General features: G+C 42.1%; 2 protein-coding genes across 5 annotated transcripts; both read left to right on the forward strand.

Moving 5' to 3' along the window:
* The first annotated feature begins 525 nt into the window (after nt 1-525).
* Nucleotides 526-14555, forward strand: LOC131322315 (serine/threonine-protein kinase D6PKL1-like). 4 transcript variants are annotated; one of them, XR_009198810.1, is made up of 5 exons: nt 526-703; nt 2290-4345; nt 12845-13711; nt 13889-13957; nt 14299-14555. XR_009198810.1 is itself a non-coding variant. In XM_058353592.1 (4 exons), the coding sequence occupies exons 2-3, from the start codon at nt 2514-2516 to the stop codon at nt 13689-13691; spliced, it is 2679 nt and encodes an 892-aa protein (XP_058209575.1). In that variant the 5' UTR covers nt 526-703; nt 2290-2513; the 3' UTR covers nt 13692-13711; nt 14299-14554. The 4 variants fall into 4 exon arrangements, 3 of the variants coding, with proteins under 3 accessions (XP_058209575.1, XP_058209574.1, XP_058209573.1); XM_058353592.1 differs by lacking the exon at nt 13889-13957 and having other exon boundaries at nt 14299-14554; XM_058353591.1 differs by lacking the exon at nt 14299-14555 and having other exon boundaries at nt 13889-14061.
* Nucleotides 14556-16526: 1971 nt separating this feature from the next.
* On the forward strand, nt 16527-19246 carry LOC131323870 (uncharacterized). The gene is made up of 3 exons (XM_058355710.1): nt 16527-17109; nt 17159-18165; nt 18278-19246. The coding sequence occupies exons 1-3, from the start codon at nt 16527-16529 to the stop codon at nt 18752-18754; spliced, it is 2067 nt and encodes a 688-aa protein (XP_058211693.1). The 3' UTR covers nt 18755-19246.
* Nucleotides 19247-21312: the final 2066 nt, after the last annotated feature.

The following is a 21312-nucleotide window of genomic DNA, read 5'->3' on the forward strand; positions in this document are numbered from 1 at the left end:
GTGTCATTTCGAACACAATATGATTTTAAGAATGTCAAGTTAGTATCAAAAGATATTTAAAATGCTTATGTATGTTGACAAGGGTTTTGACACGAATTTGAAAAGACACAAAATTCAAAATGACACGATTCGAGCACGACACAATACCCCCTACCCAAAGCTTATAGTTAGGTCTGCAAATCAACTGACCCTTCGAGCAATTCAATATTCATCTCCTGTATAGAGACTTATTTAGTAAATGAACCAAACTTGAAATGTTAAATGAGCCAAGTTAGGGGTACGAAACAACCCGTGCTTGAACTCAAATTTTAACCTTGTTTAGTATATGAGCCGAGCTCAAATATATATAACTCTGCTCAGCACAGTCTGACTCCTTTGCACCTGTAGCTCGATCGATTTTGGGTGGGCACGCTAGTGTCAAGTTCGAGTACTTGTACTCTATTGCTCGGGAGAAATTTTTTTATTTTATTTTATTTTTTTTAAAAGGGGGAAAAAAGTTTAGTACTATAATAATAGACGCAGCAGTATTTCTCATTTAAAAGGAAAGAAAAGGAAATACTCTACAGTGTCTACAAAGATTCTCTCTCTCCCTCTCTCTACCCATCTATGTCCACCGAAGCTCCTGAGACCCCAGTTAGGGTTCTGGTAAATCACATTGCATCGATATCTCACTTGGATCAGTGCATCTTAGCTACATTCTGAGGTAACTTTTCTGTTTCTGATCTCACTTTACTTTAATGTTGATTATTGTGCCATGTTTGAACTCGTTTCAAATCCTTTTGATTGGTGAACTCTTTCTTGTGCAAAACTTAGAATTCTGTTCTTTTCTTTCGTTTGTTATCGAATTCAGATTTTTTTTTTGGGGTGAAATACGATGCATTAAACAACTAAATAGAGTTTACAAGCCGGGGTAAACAACTCATATCAAATCCGCATAAAAAAGATTTGCAATTCAGTTAGGAAAACAAGGGTGGATATATAAATTTCCCACCGAGAGCGGTGTGTCCTTTGCCAATGCATCTGCACAATGATTTGCTTCACAGTAAACATGCGTGCTAGAAACAGCCTCAAACTCCGCCATTAGTGACCTGCAATCAAGAATAATGTTACCCATAGGATGATTTCAGTTTGCTCGTTCAGTAGTTGACTACCCCCAAAGCGTCCACCTCTATTTCCAGTTTTTTCATGTTCTCGGCCTTAGCAAGACTAAGCCCATCATGCAAGGCCCAAAGCTCCGCCATCAGACTAGAGCTGGCTGTCATGTTTCTATGAAAACCTCCTAACCAACGGCCAAGGTGATCATGTGGGAGCCCTCCCGTACAAGCTGTACCCAATTCCGGGTCCGGAGAGCCATCTGTATTGAGTTTTACGAAGTCCTTTGGAGGAAGCCAGCCCACAAGGAAATTTTATTCTTCCTTTATAGGATTAGATAAAAACATACCAATTGAAATTTTATTTTTGCTTGCAAATAAAGGGGGTATTGTGATTTATTCAATGCTTATTGTAAACCAAACCAAACCAAACCGAACCGAACCAAGCCTTGTGTCCCAATCAATTGGGGTCGGCTACATGAATCCTATTTTCCATTGAGCTCTGTCCAGGGCTACAAAAATCCTATTATACAATATCAAATATTGAAAGCTTGCTTTACGAGTTCCTACGATACACATGACTTACATGGAGTTTTGCAAGCTTTATATTCTCGCAGTTGGAGCGGCTAGTAGAATCCTCAACAATCTTCCCATATTCCAAATCCGTAGGGGCTATGATGGTGTCCTATAGATAACTGAGAGTTTAAAAAAAAGAACGGAGAAAATATGCAATACTTGATCTGAGAAGAAAACTACAAAGTAGTATTTTTCTAGGCTTGGCTCTACGCATATATAAAGTAGAGATGAGATAAGACTTCCTTATCACTTAGGTCGTTAAATCCACCTAGGGCATATGACACTATCAGGACACGAGTCATGGTTCCATATAACAAATTCCTTTGTGAGTTTTATGACAAATGCGCGACCCGAGCCCCCGTGTCCTGGGGTTGGGTGGGTGTAGGAGTAAACCTTGTCAAAATTTGACATCCACAGTTATGCTTAAGTGTGAATAAAATTAAGTAAAACTATGCTGAATTAACATGCTCATGTCCTTGACAAGTCACTCAAATCCGTGTTGCAATTTTTTCCTTAAAAATATGCTTCGTTTGGTTTGCAATAATTTTTCTTCCAATTTCTTGGGTGTTGGATTTGGAAGGGGGTGGTTCGCTCACTATATTTGTACTCATTGATATTTCAGGATTTAGATGGTGCATGTCCAGTGATTGAAGGTCTTAAAGGAGTTAAATCTATCATATAAGAAGGGGCTTCTGTCAGATCAAAGAAAATGCATTTGCTGTCATTGATGTCCTGTGCCCAGTACATCAAAAGTCATCCTTCGAAAAGAAAGTATTTAATCATTTTGTACACGCTATAAAGACCTCCATGATAACTAAATAATCTATAGTTCCTATTCTTGTAGTGATGGGTCCATTTTCTGGTATTTCTGAAATTATTGAATCAAGGGACAAGCTGAGCTCAACTCAAAAATCCAAAGGAACTCATAGGACAGCAGCACATGACAAGGGTCAAAAGTCTCTTTTGCTGAAACTGGGATCTGATAATTCTCAAAAGGAGGATATAAATAAACTTTTTGAGGCAATTAACATCAAAACTCCGGCCAAGGTTTCAAGTCCTTCTGTCCAAGTTGGCACAAGCCCATCAGGGAAAGATGCGGTAAAGAAACCAATCGGGGTTGATGTGCCAGTGTCGTTGAAACAGGCACTAAGGGGTTTATCTATTTCCCAGGCATCAGAAATGGCTTCCATGAAACGGTTATCAAAGTCATCTACTTCTCCTAGGGTCTCAGAGGCAGGTAAGATCGCAAGTTTGTACAGGTCAGTTGTGGTTGAAGCTGGTGAATCTAGTCATTCCCGAAACGAAATGTACAGGGGAGAGGTTGAAATATCTTTTGTGCCAGAAGAGTGTACAAATTCCTCTAGGAATTTACCTCCGCATCTTGGAATGCCCAAATTAAAGTCGTCCAACGAATGTTCCAATTCTACTCCTCGATATGCTTTGGCAACAACAGAAGAGAAAACAGAAGCAGCAGCTCACTATGAAAAGCATGAAGCATTTCCTTCTCCACCTTCTCAAGAGAATAGTGATGGCTTTGACATTCTAGAGCCCAAGATGAAAACATCAAACCAGAGTGGCCATTCTTCTCCTCGGTATGCTTTGGCTAGACTAGAGAGGGGTACAAGGTCTACTTTTATGAATGATTTGATAACTGGATCGACAGAAGTTCAGCGTCGAACATCATCAAAGCCGTTGCAGGAGAAAAAGCATGTGGGGCCTTCTTCTCTTTCTTGTCACAATACTGGTGGTACTTTGTCAATTAGGTTAAAAAACAAAGCATCAGCACCAAAGTTAAGGCGGAAAGGCAGGTTGCTGACGGTACCTTCTTCATCTAATGCAATCAAGAGCAATAAGGGAAGCAAAACGACAAGAAAGGCTCTACATTTGACCAAGCCAATTCTCAGGAACAAGCCGATTATTAAGAAGAAAGTAAGGCTGGATTCAACTTCTGTGGGCTCCACTTCCAATGTTAATTATGAAATTACTAGTGCCTTGAATTTTAGTGGCGGCCAATTACTTTGCCAGAGATGCCAGTGTACTTTGACAAATGTGAGGAACAACATGACTGAAGCTTCTCCAGCATCCTACTATGCAAGTGTCAGTAAACAGGGCTTTGCTTCAAATAGCTCTTCAAATAGTGGAGCTGTGGTTGAAAATGCTAATACAAACACAAAAACAAGAGAAAATGGGGATTCCTCACAAAGTTCGAAAAGTAGCCTTGGTGAATACAGTTGCACCAGTAGCATTAGTGAAGAGAGTAAACTGTGTGGGTCTAGTCATGGCAACAGGCCTCACATGTCAAAGGACTTGAGGTGGGACGCCATCCATCATGTTAGGAAACAACATGGATTCCTAGGTTTGAGACATTTCAATCTGTTAAAGAAGCTTGGTTCCGGAGATATTGGCACAGTATATCTTGCCAAATTAATTGGAACTAACTGCCTATTTGCTATAAAGGTCATGGACAATGAGTTTTTGGCTAGGAGAAAGAAATTGCCGAGGGCCCAAACTGAAAGAGAAATATTGAGTATTCTAGATCATCCTTTCCTCCCAACTCTATTTGCGCAGTTTACAGCGGATAATCTTTCATGCTTGGTGATGGAGTATTGTCCAGGTGGAGATCTGCACGTCCTCCGGCAAAAGCAGCCTGGAAGATATTTTTCTGAACAAGCAGCAAGGTATAAATAAATCAAAAGTGATTTCTCTTATTTTTTTGGGCATATTTAATGTTAAAATCCTTAAAAACATTCTGGTTAAGCCAGAAAATAGAATAACCAAATTGACTAGTAATTCATCATGAATGTAGCATTAGTTGACTTTCTCTCGGTACTGCGAACAAAGCTACTCAAGCCAAACTCGTCAAAAGGTACTTTGAGATTGGCAGCTAATGGCCAAATCCTTAGTGTTGAGCTTGTAATACTCTAGCCTCTTGAATAGTTCAAACAATGAAGCTATTCTAGCATGGCTCTGATTGGCTCAATTAAAGCTCATTTCAGATAGACGAAAACGATGAACATAGCAACCTTGAAGAGATCTTGAAGCTCATTATGTTTTTCAAGCCAACTTCGAAAATCTGCTACTTGGCTCGTTTACAACCCTAATATCTTCTTATAGCTCTTGAACTTTTGATGTACAGTACTAAAAATTGATGCACTGAAATGTTATCCACTATAATTAGTTTGTCAAATATTCTCTTAATACGGGTCAAGAGGTTGAAATTAGTATGTTGAACATGCTACTAATGGGGTTTCAAATTAAGGATTATAATTATTTCATTGTAGAAATTAGTAACTTAATCATGATTTTACTTGGGAACTGGTGGCACTAACAGATGAGGCTGCCGAAAAGCAATGTGTGCAGCATTATGCATAATTTTTGTGGGGCTCAGAAAATTTATCTGCAACATCTCTGTCACTCTCTGTGCGCTTGCATGTGTGATTGAAGTTCCTATGTTTCAGTTAATTTTGGTTGATTTCTGTTATTGGGTTTTTGATAAGTCCCAAGAAGTAATTTGAAGTGTATGCTTTTGTTGATTCAAGATATGCATTCCATTCTTAATTTATTTATTATATACATTAGGCAAGCGTTGTGTCCATGCTTTTGTTGTCTGATACGATGGCGTATGGGACGCCGAACTTGGTGACAATATTCCTCCATATGAACCTCTGAACGTCTGCTTCGGTATTGTCACAAGGGGTTCAGCTTCTACCCATTTTGAGAAGTAGTCCGTTGCCGTCATCAGAAACTTGAAGCCTCCTGGAGATGTTGGGAGCTTGCCCACGATGTCAAGCCCCCATTGTGCAAAGGGCCAGGGACTTATGATGGGGGAAAGATTCTGGGCCGGTTGCTTTGGTATAGGGGAAAAAAGTTGGCACGGTCGGCATTTGCGGAAGACTTCTTCGCAGTCTTTCTTCATGTTCTTCCGGAAGTATCCCTGACTCATTGCGTGTTGGCAGAGCGAACGGCCGCCAGAGTGGCAACCATAACTACCTGAGTGAAGCTCGGCGAGAATGTCGGGCACTTGGGTTGGGTGGACAACGAAGAGATAAGGGCCGGAGATAGATTTCCTGTAGAGTTGGCCACTTTCGGAGAGCCAATAGTAAGCGGCTTTGTTCCTGATGCGGTAAGCTTTCTTTTTGTCTGCTGGTAGAGTATCATGCTTGAGGAACGCAATGATTTCGTCCATCCAGCTTGGACCGAGTTCAACGCTGAGTACCTCTAGAGTGTTGTCAAAGCTTGGGTGGTCAATGCTGCCAAAATTGATGGTTCTGAAATCGGAGGCTTTGGAAGCTGAGGCAAGGCCAGCGAGTGCGTCTACATGCGCGTTGTGTTCGTGGTTGATCTGTTCAATTTTGAAATTCTTGAAGTGTGTGATGAGCTCGACTGATGTTGTTTGGTATTTCAACATTCGTGGGTCCCGAGCCTCATAGTCCCGGAGTACTTGATTAACTATGAGTTGGGAATCATAGTAAACAACTAGATCTACGACTTTCATCGCAACTGCGGAGCGTAAGCCAGCAAGGAGGGCTTCGTATTCAGCTTCATTATTGGTGGCGGGGAAGTCGATGCTTAGAGAACTTTCATGAAATGTGCCACAAGGGGAAACTAAGACAACCCCTACCCCGGCTCCGTTGCTGTTGGAAGCCCCGTCGACATGTAGTCGCCAGATGTCGCCTTGAAAGAGTTACGAAGGCATTGGTGCTTTTGTTGATTCTGTGATAGGTTGAGGAGTGGGAGTGTTGAGAATATCCGTATCTTCCGGTGTTAATTCTGCGATGAAGTAGGCGAGAATTTGACCCTTGATCGCCGTCCGTGGCTCGAAACGGATGTTGCTAATTCGACCGCCCATTTGGAGACCCCGTTGGATAGATCAGCTTTTCGGAACAGGCTTTTTAGTGGGTGCTCTGTTAAGACGGTGATGGTGTGGGATTGGAAGTAAGACAGGAGCTTCTTGGCTGCCGAGACGAGGGCGAGTGCCAATTTCTCAAGTGGTAGATAGCGTGTTTGCGCTGGGAGGATTGTTTTGCTTGTGAAGTAGATGGGCATGTTGTCTGTGCCAACTCGTTGCACTAGTGCTGAACTGACTGCGTGGGCGGAGACGGCAAGATACAGATACAAGGCCTCAAACTCTTTTGGTTTCACCAATAGTGGGGCCGAGCTTAAGTATTCTTTAAGTTCGGCCAAGGCGGAGTCACAATCCGGAGTCCACCCAAAACCGCGTCGACTCTCTCCCTTCAAGGCATGGAAGAATGCGTGGCACTTGTCTGAGGATTTGTTGATGAATCGGTTTCGAGCCGCTGCCATTCCAGTGAGCCTTTGTACTTCCTTGATTGTTCTCGGTGGGCGCAAGTCTTTAACGGCCTTGATCTGGTTGGGGTCGGCTTCAATACCACGTCGAGTGACCAAGTGTCCAAGGAATTTCCCTGCGCTCACGCTGAATGCACACTTTTCAGGATTTAGGCGGAGTTTGTGTAGTTTACGGATTTCGAAGATTTCGGCCAAGTCTTGGAGGTGGTTGGATTCCTTCTGACTTTTAACAACGAGGTTGTCGATGTAGGCTTCCATGGTGTGGCTAATTTGGGCTTGCAGCATCTTGAATATGGCCCGGTTGAATGTGACGCCTGAATTTTTGAGCCTAAATGGCATGACTTGGTAGCAGAAGATGCCGTATGGTGTGATGAAAGCAGTTTTTTCCATGTCGTCCGGGTCCATGGCTATTTGGTGGAAGCCATGGTAGGCGTCTGGGAAGCTTAACTGAGCTTGGCCTGCCGTTGCGTCCACAAGTTGATCAATCTTGGGGAGTGGGAACCAATCCTTTGGACAAGCATCGTTGAGATTGGTATAATCAACGCAAACTCACCATTTGCCGTTTTTCTTCTTAACGACCACTGTGTTGGACAGCCAGGTTGGTTATTGTACCTCTTGGATGGCGTTGGCTTTCAGCAAACGGTTGACTTTTTCACGACGGCGTCGGCGTGTTCAGCTGCGGAACGCCGCAACTTTTGGACGACAGGCTTGGCGTCTTTCTTGATGTTGAGAGAGTGACCGATAAAATTGGGGTCGACCCTGGCATCTCGTTGGGGGTCCAAGCAAAAACTTCTATGTTTTTCTTGAGGTATTGGGACATTTCTTCGCGTTCGGCGTCATTGATGGAGGAGCTGAGTAAGAAGAAACGGGAGCTGTCCTCGTTGATGGGCATTTGGACGAGGTCCTCTTGTGCTTTGTCCTCAGCATTTTCGCCGATGTTGTCAATAATTGCTATGTCCGGGGCCTCAACCCATTGAACTTGCTTGGCTTTGGTGGAATTGTGGACAGCTGAAACGTAACACTTTTTGGAGGCGACTTGATCGCCGCGTAGGTCTTCTTGTCTTCCATTTGTGCCAATGAATCGGACGACTTGATGGTAAGTGGAAGCAATGGCCTGCATGCCGTGGAGCCAGGTTCAGCCGAGAATTGTGTTGTATGGGCTCGGCACATTGACGACAATGAATTCGATGCACAATTGTTTCGAGCCGACAACGACCGGTAGGAAGATTCGTCCGAGTGGCCAAACGGGTGCTCCGTTGAATCTGATGAGAGGTACTTCGGCGGGTTGCAACGCCAATTCTGATCAAGTTTTTTGAACAGGTCATAGTACATGACCTCTGTCGAGCTTCCCTGCTCAACGAGGATGCGCTTGACGTCGTGGACTCTAATTTGGACAGTCACAACGAGGGCGTCAAAAGTGTGGGGTTTGCACACGCTCGAGGCACTTAGGCAGTTCTTCTGGACGTAGACGTTTGGATCCAGTTCCTACAACGAGTACCTGCTTGGAAGTGGATGCACGATCGAGATCGAGATCGACACGAAGGCTTGTTTCAGATTCCTTTGTCATTGGGCCGTGGATAACGTGTATCGTCGGCCGCGGCTCATTTGGGTTGGGATTTCCGGCAGGTTGACGGGTGGGTGTTTTGGTTCGATCAATGTACTGGTCGAGATGGCCTTGGGCCGCCAAACGCTTCAACAGTGCCTTGTACGGGGCACATGCCGTTGTGTAATGACCGAGCTTGTTATGATACGAGCACTTTTTCCTTGGGTTCTGATCTTCTTGGCCAGTGTCTGTGCCGAGCTTTCCTGTTGGCCATTCAAACAATGGTTGCCTCATAATCTCTTTTAGGAAAGACCAGATGGGCTCTTTGAAGTACGTGGTCTCAGCTACATAGTCGTGCACCTTCGGTGGGCGTTTCTTTCCTTCATTGATGTTGTTGACGTGTTTCTTTTGCTGGGACTGATGGGTTATGATTGGCGTTGGTAGCTGGGACGTGGCCGTTGGAAGTAGGCTAGTTTGGTTTGGTATTCCCTGAGCCGCTTGGTCCGCGTAAAATTCTTTAAGAGCGCAGAATCGTTCTACGATGCGCATCAACTCGCCCATGCCGTGGGGTGGGCGGAAAGCGAGTTCGTCCAGGATCTTGCTGCCAGTTTCCAAGCCGTTTTTAAAGGTTTGTGCAGCCCAGTACTCGTCGATTCCAGGGATTTCGTTGAACAATTGCCAGTATCGTTTGGCATACTGCCTAAGTGTTTCAGATGGGAGCTTCCTCATTTGAGATAATGACTCGGGCTCCTTGGCCTGTTGCTTGTGATGAAGCGAGTGTTGAAGGCACGTTCAAGGTCGGCCAGGTTCCGTATGGATCTAGCGGGCAGTTTGTTGAACCACTGAAGTCCAAGGGAGCCGAGGCTGGACGGGAATGCCTTGCATTTGATCTCGTCTTTCGTGGTGCATAGTTCAATTGTTTGACAGAAATGAATAAGGTGGGTTGGATCGAAATTCGTGAACTTCGGCAAGTGTAAGTTGGATTCGGCGGTTGTGTTGATTATGTGGGATGTGAAAGGTGATACGCCGAGATCTTTTAGCTACCGTTCAAAGCCTGGGCGCGGTGGTTTGCCGAGCCCATTGGACCGAGACCGTTTTGAGTCCCTTTCTTTGGACTCCTTTTCTGAGGATTTCTCTCAGTCTCGTTGTTGAAGTTTGTTTCTCAAATCCGTAATCGTTCGGTGGGGACCTTCGACAGACTTTTCTCGTTCACAACGATTTTTGGGGTCGTTGTTCGGCCCTTCAATGCGTATGCCTTTCCCATTTCTCCGAGACCGATTTTCATTTTTCAGGTTTTCAGGTGGGATTTCCCCGAGACGTTCGGAAACATGGCGCCTGCTCTCCATAGAATCTCGGCTATAGTGGAAAACCGTTGTGCGAGAAAACTCCGTGCGACCAGTCGAGTATGTGCTTGTGAATGACTCGGTATCTCTTGTGTTGGTTCGATCATGGTGGCTCTTTGAGTGATGTGTTCCAGATGTTGTAGGCTGCCTGTAAAGGATTATCTCCCTTGCATCGCCCGTGTCTGGAGTGAAACCAAGGCAATCTTTGACGGAGCCACGATGGCCTGTTTTGTGGGGACGTTCTGGTGGTGGGGGTGGTCGAGGTGGTGTTTGTCTTCCTTGCCTCCCGCCTTCAGCAGATCTGGATGTGGTAGGAGCGGTGTCTTGCTGCATTTGGTGTTTCATTTGGGCCACTTCCGCCCTTACAGCCGCCAGTTCGTTGTCTCTCTCATCGTCGCGACGCTGTAGCAAGCGGATGTAGGCCATCGTTACGTTGTCCACTGGCGGCTTTTGCCCTTGAGATAGCGACGTCAGTCAGATCTCCGCCCATGGTGGATGGAACTGTGGTTGTTGGGAGGAGGGGGGTGGATTGAAGGAGATTGGAGCCGTTTGAATCAGAAGTTTGGTTCACGTCAGGTTCACCAATTGTGTGGCCCGTGATCCTTAGTTCAAGTTCCTCCTCCGTTGGTTCATTGACCTCCTGACCTTCTCGCTCTAATCCTGCACAGTGAACACACGACTAAGAGCTGACCGAGGGTTGTTCGGCAAGGCCCTCCGGCGAGAGGATGAGAATGTGCAGAGAGTAAAGGAGAAGATTAGGGTTTTAGTATTTTGTGGCGTGTACCTCTTAGGGTTGTCATCCTTCAGTATTTATAGAGTTTCCTTGACTTGATCTCCAAGCACGGACATGTGCCTTGCACGAGCCGAGTGGTGTCATCGTGATGTCACCGAATAGATTTGGTAAACATTTTGTGTGAGTTGGCACACTCCATGTGCGCTTGTGATTATCCTTTGGAATAACCGCTTCTGCACGTGGAGAAGCACACATCACCGCAGTTGGCCGAGCCCGTTAAGCGACTTGTGAGGAGGATATGCCGACGGGACTTCCTTCTTGAAAGTGACCGAGCCTGAGGTACTCTGTCGCTGAACTTGGGGTGAAAATAATGTTGACGAATGAGCCTCGGCTAATAGCCGAGCCCCATCTCAGGTGCAGCCACAACAACCAGACGCGGACAATTATGTTCGGCCTGCTATAGGTAGTATTATGTAGCCTTTGGTGGGTATTAATACACCAAGTGAGACTCCAGCTCCCAACCAATGTAATACCAAAGATTTAGGGGAAGTGAGTGCTTAGTCTCACATTGGTTGAGAGCTAGAGCCTCACTTGATGTATTAATACCCACTAAAGCTACATGGTGCCTTCTTAGGTATACCTTTTAAGGCCAAGTGTTTGAACCAATGGAAGCCCTAGACAGAGCTCAATGGAAAAGTAGGATTTATGTAGCCGGCCCCAATTGATTGGGACACAAGGCTTGGTGTATTTTGATTTGGTTTGTTCGAACCAAAAGAAGGCCATGGTTAGTCGGGTCGGGTTGTTACAAATGGTATCAAAGCCCCGCCCTGGTCTAAGTGGTGGGTTGGATGCGCTTTGCCACTAGGGAGGTTGTTGGGACTATGCAACGAGGATGTTGAATCTGGAAGGAGAAAGATTGTAATACCCAAGATTTGGGGGAAGTGAGTGCTTAGTCTCACATTGGTTGGGAGCTAGATTCTCACTTGGTATATTGATTCCCACCAAAGGCTACATGGTTCCTTCTTAGGTATATCTTTTAAGGCCAAGTGTTTGGGCTGAAAGAGGGTCCATGGTTAGCCAGGTCGGGTCATTACATTTGATAGCACGGGGTTAATGGCCAGTATGGTTTCTCAAAGCATGTGATTTCAACAGGTTCTGAAAGAAATCTTCATCCATGAATATATGTTTTGGCTTCTGAAATAAGAGGTTTTGTCTCGAACCCAAGATCTTAGCTCCACTGTCAACTATAAAACTGCAATTGTTTTAAGTCCTAAGATAGCATGGGTTTACCAGAAATTTGATGTGATGCAGTTATGCCTTATTGCACCGTTGGTAGGTATTTGACGATTTGGCTTCCTGACAATTCTTCTATTTGATTGAACTACTAGTCATAGAAATTTCATAGTTTAAACTTAAAAGTGAGGGTTTGTATTTTTTAGATTTCCACATTCAATTTAGCATGACCTAAGGTTAAGTATTATACGAGAAGTTGGCTGGGCTCACGGTTTAAAATTTTGTTAACACTTACACCACAAACAGAGTTTTTTATTTATCAAATTTTAACTTACAATATTAATTCGAATCCGAATCATAAAACGTAGTGAAAAGACAATACTTTGTCTTCATAATGTTATGGGTGAAAAAATCAAAATAGAACTTAATTCTTCCTTAGAATACAAAGATTTTCTAGTACACCTTATGGTATTCAGAATTTAGCCACAAGAATATGCTATTGAAAATGAAATGTGATGGTTTGGATGAGTTGGTTATTTTTCCACATGTTGAGCTGTGTTAGGAAAATGGATATACCTCAATCATGACCATTACCGCAGTTTAAGCCCATGCTCTGTTATGAACAAGCCTTATAATACATAGCAGTTCTCAAATCTTCAATGTGTTTGCTGTAGATATTAGGATCAGGAGTTGCACTCTTCATTAGAGTTGTGTACGAGGAATTCCTATGTTTAGTAGCTGAAGGACCGGAAAATTTTAACTCTTGATTTTGGTCTTAGTTGATAAAGACCTCATCATGTGGTGTCAATCCTCTTTGCCTGCTCTTGTTGCTTGCTCTGTTAAAAATCTACCAATCCTAGCAATGGAAGTTCTGCATTTAGATGTTAAAATATGTGCTGAAATACAAAATCATAGAAAGATAAGCATTCGTGGGACTCAATCGGATATCAGGCTTTTTACTTGTCATTGTTTTGGTTACATTTAATCTTCAAGTTAATTTAACACCTTGTTTTTGCAGGTTTTACGTTGCGGAAGTCCTCCTTGCTTTGGAGTATTTGCATATGCTAGGAGTAATCTATCGAGATTTGAAACCAGAAAATATTCTGGTCCGAGAAGATGGTCACATTATGCTTACTGATTTTGACTTGTCGCTTAGGTGCACTGTAAACCCAACTCTTCTCAAATCATCATCATTGGCTATGGACCCCCCCAGGGTTTCAGGTCCATGCAAGGGGTCCAGCTGCATTGATCCTTTTTGCATTGAACCATCCTGTCAACTCGCATGCTTCAGCCCTAGGATTTTACCTTCTTCCTCAAAAGCAAGGAAACTAAAAGCAGACCATGCAACCCATCCCAGATCGTTACCACAGCTTGTGGCTGAGCCAGCAGACGCCCGGTCTAACTCCTTTGTTGGGACCCACGAGTACTTGGCTCCTGAGATCATCAGAGGAGAGGGTCATGGGAGTGCCGTTGATTGGTGGACATTCGGCGTCTTCCTTTATGAGCTTTTATATGGTAAGACACCTTTCAAAGGCGCCAGAAATGGAGAGACTCTGGATAATGTTGTGGTTCAAAGCCTCAAGTTTCCGAATAGCCCAATGGTTAGTTTCCAGGCAAGAGATCTCATCCAAGGGTTGTTAGTGAAGGAGCCTGAGAATCGGTTGGGATCAGAGAAAGGGGCTGCTGAAATCAAGCATCACCCCTTCTTTCATGGCTTGAATTGGGCACTAATACGTTGCGCAATTCCGCCTCAACTGCCCGAGTTCTTTGATGCTGGCATAAATGGGGCCTTTGTGGAGAAGGGGACAAAGTATCTGCGGTACGTGGATGCTGGCGAAGAGGACTTGGAGTTTGAGTTGTTCTAGAAAAGACTTCAAAATTATTGGTTGTTTCCTCCCTATACCCCTTGTTGTATTTATGAATTTACCCTAATAAATTTGGTACAGAGAATTGTGGAAAAAGCATTCATGTATGGTAGATGAGAAGTCCATCAGTTGCCAAAACCTCATAAGAGTGCCTCGAAAGATTAGTCCAATGTTTGACATTCTATTAAGTTGTGCAGGTTGTGCCAAGCCAAGTGCTTGACCACCTTAGAGCTAGATTCTGTCGCATCAAAATAAAGAAAAAGGAGGTAGATTCTGTGTTATACATATCCTCTGTCCTAAAAGAAGAAACTATAGGAATGGATATTCTTCTCTAATTTTGACATTCAAGAGAACCAAAACTTCTATCTTACTGATTGTTGGCTTGTGACAAACCTCACCATCTTGTTAACTGAGAAGGGAATACCAAGTTTAATTTCCTTTGCTTTTCTCTTGTACGGCTTTTGATCTAAAATGGGAAGGTAAGATTCTTTGTTTCTTTCCCGTACTCGTGCATGTGCTGATGTGCTCACACCTAGAATTCATTTTGTGGGTGAAGATGGCTAGAACTCTCAACTCCGATAACATTTTATGTCCACTGATCTTGCAGTTTGTCGTCCGCTGCACTGTCCCTGTTTGGATAATATTCATCTAGAAGTTGCTTGATCTGTCTGCCATTCTTTTTCCTTTCTGAGACATGTATCGTTTCTTGGGACTAGAAATGGAGAATAGGCGGTATATATCGTCATGAACGGAGACCAATATTTTATCTATGATTCCATGGAATTCTTTTGGGCTTAATGGACTAGGATAACTTACCGAGATGTTTTCTTCAGGATTGTTTCAAACCAAATGCTTAATTTGATGGCAATCTGTATTTAACTATGTGCTATGAATTGAAGCATTGCCTTTTTGTTTAAATTGCATCCTGTGCATAATGCATCTACTTCTGTGTTTCTAGCATCAAGATGTTTTCCATCCTGGTTTATAGAGTCTAAATTGGGTTTTTCATGCATTTGTTAATTTTTGAATGTTTACCTAAGAGCATCTCCAACATTTACCCAAATTTTGGGTTAATTTTTACTAGTTTTTTACCCAAATTTTGGGTAAAAGCTCTATTTAGGTTTGCCCCACTCCAATGGCAAAGTGACACATATCCTCCATGGGCAACATTGGTTTTCGCTTCCCCAAGGAGAAAAAAACAACACTTTTCGGTGATTCAAGAGTTAGCGGGAACAAAAAGTCCCAAGGAAACAGACCAGCGGAAACAGACCATGTGTACCGATGGCAAGCGGGATCTACTCTGGGTCCAGCACGAATGATCTGAGCCGTTTATAATAAATTTTAAAAAAAATCTGAGTGGGTTCATGATCATGAAATATTAGCTTAATCCGATACGTATGTGCTCAATTCAATCTTTCCATTTTTGAAAAATCAAAAAAAATGGGAAGATTGGATGAAAGATGGAAAGATTGGGTCGAACACCTACACATATCGGATTGAGCTGATTTTTTACAAGCCCACTCGGTTTTTTAAAAAAGAAATATTAAATGACTTAGATCATTCATGTGGGCAGGTCGATTTCCATAGCAGCGTTGTAGCAGGAAAGGACGTGGAGCGGGCATTTGGGTTTTTTCAGCAATCTTCGTTTTCCATTCTAAAAGGACGGGCACGTTTTGTGGAATCTCGTAACATATGGCATCAAAAGTAAGCCAGACAGAATGCATGTGTATGGTTGGCCAATAACAACCACTTTGCAAGATCTTGGCGGCCGTTTTCTTACCATTGAAGTGACCGCCACAGGCAATAGAGTTTGTGGAATTCACTTTGTGGGACACACCTGATGACTTGATCAGTACTTGAGAAATTTTGGATCCTCCCAAACAGTAGGATTTGACTTGTGAAATAAACCGGTCATTGTCTTGCTTGTTAAGGCTTTATGAATTTTTTCTTATTCAAAACAATTATGCGTTTGTTAGTTTTGTATATAACTTTTGTGGATTATCGATTCGTCTTGTTAAGACAAATGTCTTGTTAAGACAAATCAGAAAAACAAAAAAAATTGTATGACTTTTACTCAAATATTTTTGAGATTTTTTCTTGGATATTTTCGAAAATATTTGAGTAAAAGTCATAATTTTTCTTTTCCGATTCCTTGAGACGAATTAATAATCCACAAAAATTAGACGCAAAACTAAAAAACGCGAAAAAAATTAAATAAGGACAAAAAAAAGCCCAAAAATCTTAGCGGTAGCCTCAAACTCAAATATATACAAACCTCAGGGAAGTTCGTACATACCTCAAACAAAGCACCAACCTCATTTACACAAAGAAACAGAAAGAAAACTATAATCAAAACTAAACTAAGGTTAGAATACAAGCCAACAGGAAATGAAGCAGATACAGAAACAACAATACCCCAGATACAGAATCAACTGAATCCTAGAACAAACCTAGGTGGAGTCTAAGTTTCACACAAGGCCTTGTTCTTCTGAGAAGGTTTCACCTTTTAAAAGAGCTGTGAAACTCTCTAATGAGTGCTGCTATTGGTACATACAATATGTACATACAATGTATGAGTTTTTTTAGTTCATTAATCCTCTGATTAATAAAGTGTGTTTGTATGGTTTTCATGAAAATTTTCATTTCATAAGACAATTTGTTAATATAACTTTTTTGCTAGCCATATTTTAAGTATGTATGCTTTCCATATTCTAAGGCTATGGGTGGTTTTTGTTGGGGTAGTTTCATTTGACATCCTTTTATTTCCCCAAGTATTTGTATGGTTTCCATTCAAATGTTAGACTTTTTTTAATACAACTCGTGTTGCAGAAGCAAATGGAGGAGACACTTGACTTAAGGTGTACTTTGCTAGCTCGTGTTGGTGGTAAGCTAGTCAGAGGGGCCCACTGGGAATACAAGGATGGGATTACTACTGAAATCAAGGTAGACCTAGATTCCTACACCTTTTATGAATTCATGGATGTAATTAAGGAGATAGGATATACAGTTCAAAAAGATAACATTAGTGTGTATTATACACTTCCTCCTGACATCAACAATGGGTTAGTTGCATTGAGAAATCATGATGATATGGTTAACGTGTTTGTAGCACATTTGTTGAATGGTATCAAGTATTTCTGTATTGATATTTATGTTGACTGCCCTAACGTGGTTGATTCAGAGGATGAGGAGTTTAGAGGTGTAGACCAGGGTTGTATAACTGAGTTGAGAGGTGACCAAGAAGTAGGAGAAGGAGAAGGAGAAGGAGAAGGGCAGGGAGGTGGTCATCAATATGGAGAAGTAGGAGAAGGAGAAGGCGAGGGAGGTGGTGATCAAGATGGAGAAGTAGGAGTTGGAGTTGAAGGTGTGGATGCAAATAAAACTGGTGAAATGGATGATGATGATGATAGCTCAAACAGTGAGTGGTTGCCCAATGATGATAGCTCTACTTCCACTGCCTCTTTTAGTGGGGGTGGATGAGTCTTTTGATGAGGAACAAGAGGAGAGTATTCCCTTGGTAGGTTTAGGGAAAAGCTTACTTAGGAGTTTAGGTGAACAAGAAAATGATGGTAGTTCTGATAGTGATGATGACAACATTGCACCTGAGGTTGATGAAAATGGGAGGCCCATTTTTCTTGAGTTCAAAGAGAGTTACATGAACAAACCTCAGTTAATAGAAGGGATGAAATTTCTTAATGTGGTAGCTTTTAGGAAATTATTGTGGGAATACCACACAAAGGAGGGCTATGAGTTCAAATTTTTAAAGAATGAGTCTAGGAGGGTAACTGTAAAGTGTGCACATGATTGTGGCTTTAGACTTCTTGCCTCTTCTATGTATGAAGAGAGATCCTTCCAAATTAAAAAGATAGATCAACAACATTCATGTACCAGGACATACACTAATAATAATGCAACCTCATCTTGGCTTTCCCAGAGATACTTAGCCAAATTTAGTGATGCTTTTGAGACTAAGGTCAGTTCAATGAAGAAAACTATTAGGAGGGAATGGTTGTTGAATGTTTTAGAGAACAAAGTGTACAGGGCAAAGAGAAAGGCACTTAAACTTATAAGGGGAGATCATAGAGGCCAGTATGCCAGGTTGTGGGATTATTGTGAGATGGTTAGAATACAAAATCCAAGTAGTACTGCTAAGATTAAGGTGGATACAGAATCATTGCTAGAGGGAGAACCAGTGTTTGAAAGGATTTTCATAAGTTATGATGGACAGCTGAGGGGATTTCTATTAGGTTGCAGACCAATAATTGGGTTAGATGCCTGTTTTCTGAAAGGTCCCTTTGGAGGTCATTTGATGCATGCAGTTGCAAGAGATGCCAACAATCAGATGTTTCCTTTGGCATTTGCTGTTGTGGAGTTTGAAACAAAGGCTAGCTGGACTTGGTTCATGGGGTTGCTGGTAAATATGATAGGAGATCCAGAGGAAAGAGGATGGTGCTTTGTCTCTGACAGGCAGAAGGTACTTTGTTTGTTGTTTGTAATTACTGCATTTCCTTACCTAAATAACTGCAATCTGTTTTTTTCTTTATGTTTACTGAAAATCTATTTTTTGTATTTTTTTTTTCACTTAGGGCTTGACACAAACATTTGCAAAGTTGTACCCTAATGTTGAACATAGGAACAACATTAGCCACATGTACTCAAATTTCTCAAAAGTGTACAAGGGTAAAGAATGGAAAGACCTAATGTGGAAGGTAGCATCAGTGTACACAATTCAAGAGTTTGAGTACCATATGAATGCCATTAAAGAAATTGATGAGGGTGCATATGAGTACTTGATGAGTGAAGACCCTAAGACATGGGCTAGGTGCATGTATGGGTTAAGGTCAAAATGCAATAGAATGGACAACAACACTAGTGAGGCTTTCAATCAAGCAATCAAAGATGCAAGGGATGAACCAATTCTGACCATGTTGGAAAGTATTAGAAGGTATCTCATGACAAGGTTGCAAATTAGGAGGCAAATGTGCATGGGCTGTGAGGATACCTTATGTCCAAGGATTAGGAAAAAGGTTGAGAAAACTTGCAAGCTGATGAGGGAATGTTAGGTTATTTACAGTGGTGACAAGATTTATGAAGTAATGACTGTACTCGGGACATTTGTTGTGGACTTAAATCAGATGACTTGCACATGCAGGAAGTGGGATGTGTGTGGGATACCATGTCAACATGGAATGGCAGCAATCATCACTGACAAATCTAATCTTGAAGAGTTTGTTGATGAGTGCTTCCATATCAATATTTTTGCCAAGACATATGACTTCACCATCAAGCCAATTCCTGACCAAACAATGTGGGTTCGTAAGGACTTAGCTCCTATAGAACCTCCTCTTTTTAGGGTCAAGAGTGGAAGACCAAAAAAGAATAGGAGGAAAAGGCCTGATGAACCAAAGAATCCTACAGGAGGTCCCTCAAAAGGAGTCAAGAAGTATTACACATGCCTTAAATGTAGAATTTGCAAGCAGCCTGGCCACAATTTCAGGACATGTCCTCAAAAACCAACAAGCACAACTGTTGAACAAGTAAGAGCTGAAATCATTTATTCACCACTGGTTAAACATTTAATTTTTGTTTCATTGTGTCAGATGTGTACCATTTTTTCTGTACAGGAAATGGCAATGACAGAGGACTTGGAAATGATAATTGTTGAGGAAAGAGGACTGGTTCCATGCACAAGTATTGGAAGGGAAAAAGACAAGAACACTGGGAGTGATAGGGCAACAAGACAAGGGAAGACTGCTGCTAGTGGAGGAAGAATAAAAGGAACAAGGGGTAGAGGAGGGAGAGGAAAGTGTTACCCAAAAATTGCAACCTAGAGGGGGGTGAATCGGGTTGCTTAATAATCTCTAACAAATATATCCAAGATAATATGAGCAGGTAAAAGAGAGAGAGTTAAAGAGATAGAACCCGATTATAGTGCTTCGGTCCGGATTTGTCCATGGTCCGGCCTAGTCCACTTCTCCTCAAGCAACTACTTGAAGGTTCCTTTAATCTTTAAAAAGATTACAAGCAGTAAGTCTTGCGGGTGCTTATAACGACTTTATCCCCTAGCTTTCCCGAGGAGCTAGTGCAACTGCAAGAGTTTTCTCCGAAAACCGCTCAAAAACAATAACACCCAAATTCCAACCCGAATTTGGTCTTCTAAGCTTTCAAGTGTTTGACTCAAACACTCGCTTAGGAATAACAAGTATGTGAAGAAGGTATGAAAATTATCGCTCACGACTTGTACAAATTTTCTCTCAAGAAAAATATGAAAGTAGAAGAACAAGGAGAATTTTTGGCTTTGATCTTTTGAGAAATTGCTCTTGCAATAATTTGGAATGTTGTAGTTTGTATGGGTGCTCATTAATGAGTTCTTGATGCCTTATATAGCCCTCCATAGGCTTCCTAGCCGTTGGAAAGTGAATAGAGTTGTTGAGGAGAGAAGTGGGAGCACTATCTGTTGGAGGCCATTTTACACTGGCCGGTTGACATAGTGGTCGTCCGGGTGGTCGACCGGCCGGTCATCCGGTGGGTCATCCGATGGTCTCCGGTTGTCACAGCTCTCTGTTTAGACAGCCGGCTTGTCAGCCGGTTCGTCAACCTGTGGCTCAAAATTTCATCTAAATAAATCCGTTAAAGCATGTATTGAGCTCACTAAGTCTTTATGAATCCAAGAGACTTTATGCAATATGTCAAGGCAAAGAAAAATTTGTCCGAAAAAGGACTTTGAGATAAAAGATTTTCTTTTGCCAAATAAAAACTTCATCAAAATAATCATCAAAATAATAAACAGTAATGCATATAATTTTCAACAAATTATCATGCATATATTTTTCAACAATCTCCCCTTTTTTGATGATGACACAAAATGAAGGTTTTTATGCAAAGCAAAGATTGTGCCGATAAATCTCCCCCTTAGTACATGCTCCCCCTAAATAAGATCTTTTAAGAAATATGAGAGGCATATGCAACAATATGATCGCAAAGTGATCCGTGCAAGGTTAGTTTCATATAGGCAAAGTATAAATGAGAAATTCAAACCCTAAGCCATAGAATTCACAAACTTAAACCATAAAAACATAAAACCAAGATTTTTCTCCCCCTTTGAGACATCATCAACATGGGTGTGAGGAGGGAAGGTAGGAATGTCATTGCGGTGGCGAAGGATAATATCTTCCTTCATCTTTCTCCCCCATTCTCATCTTTGTCAAGCTTCGTTGATGTGCTCATTGGCTTTGAACCTTCCATGTACTTTTCAAGCATACCTACAATCAAGTCTTGACTTTTGGTACCCACATCATTTTGGGTCCTTGAAAGTTAGCTTTGACATGGTTCTTAGGAACCCAAGTCTTTCTTCCGTTTGGAAAGATTTTCATATGGCAATTTGGAGAAATATGACCAATCTTTCTACAAAAATGATAAGTGAGCTTAGGATGACTAGTTGGAGGAAGATCCTTGTCAAAAAGATTTTTGTGTTGGGTGGGATTATACCCAATTCCAGCTTTGTGAAAAGAAACCATTTGTTTTCCAAGAAGAATATCTAAGCCGTCTTTACCTTTGGTAAGTTTGCCAAGAGAGTTTGTCAAATCATCAACTTGCTTGACTAGAGATTCATCTTGAGGAA

This window comes from Rhododendron vialii, chromosome 4a (genome assembly GCF_030253575.1).
Source record: "Rhododendron vialii isolate Sample 1 chromosome 4a, ASM3025357v1".
Classification (NCBI taxonomy): Eukaryota; Viridiplantae; Streptophyta; class Magnoliopsida; order Ericales; family Ericaceae; genus Rhododendron; species Rhododendron vialii.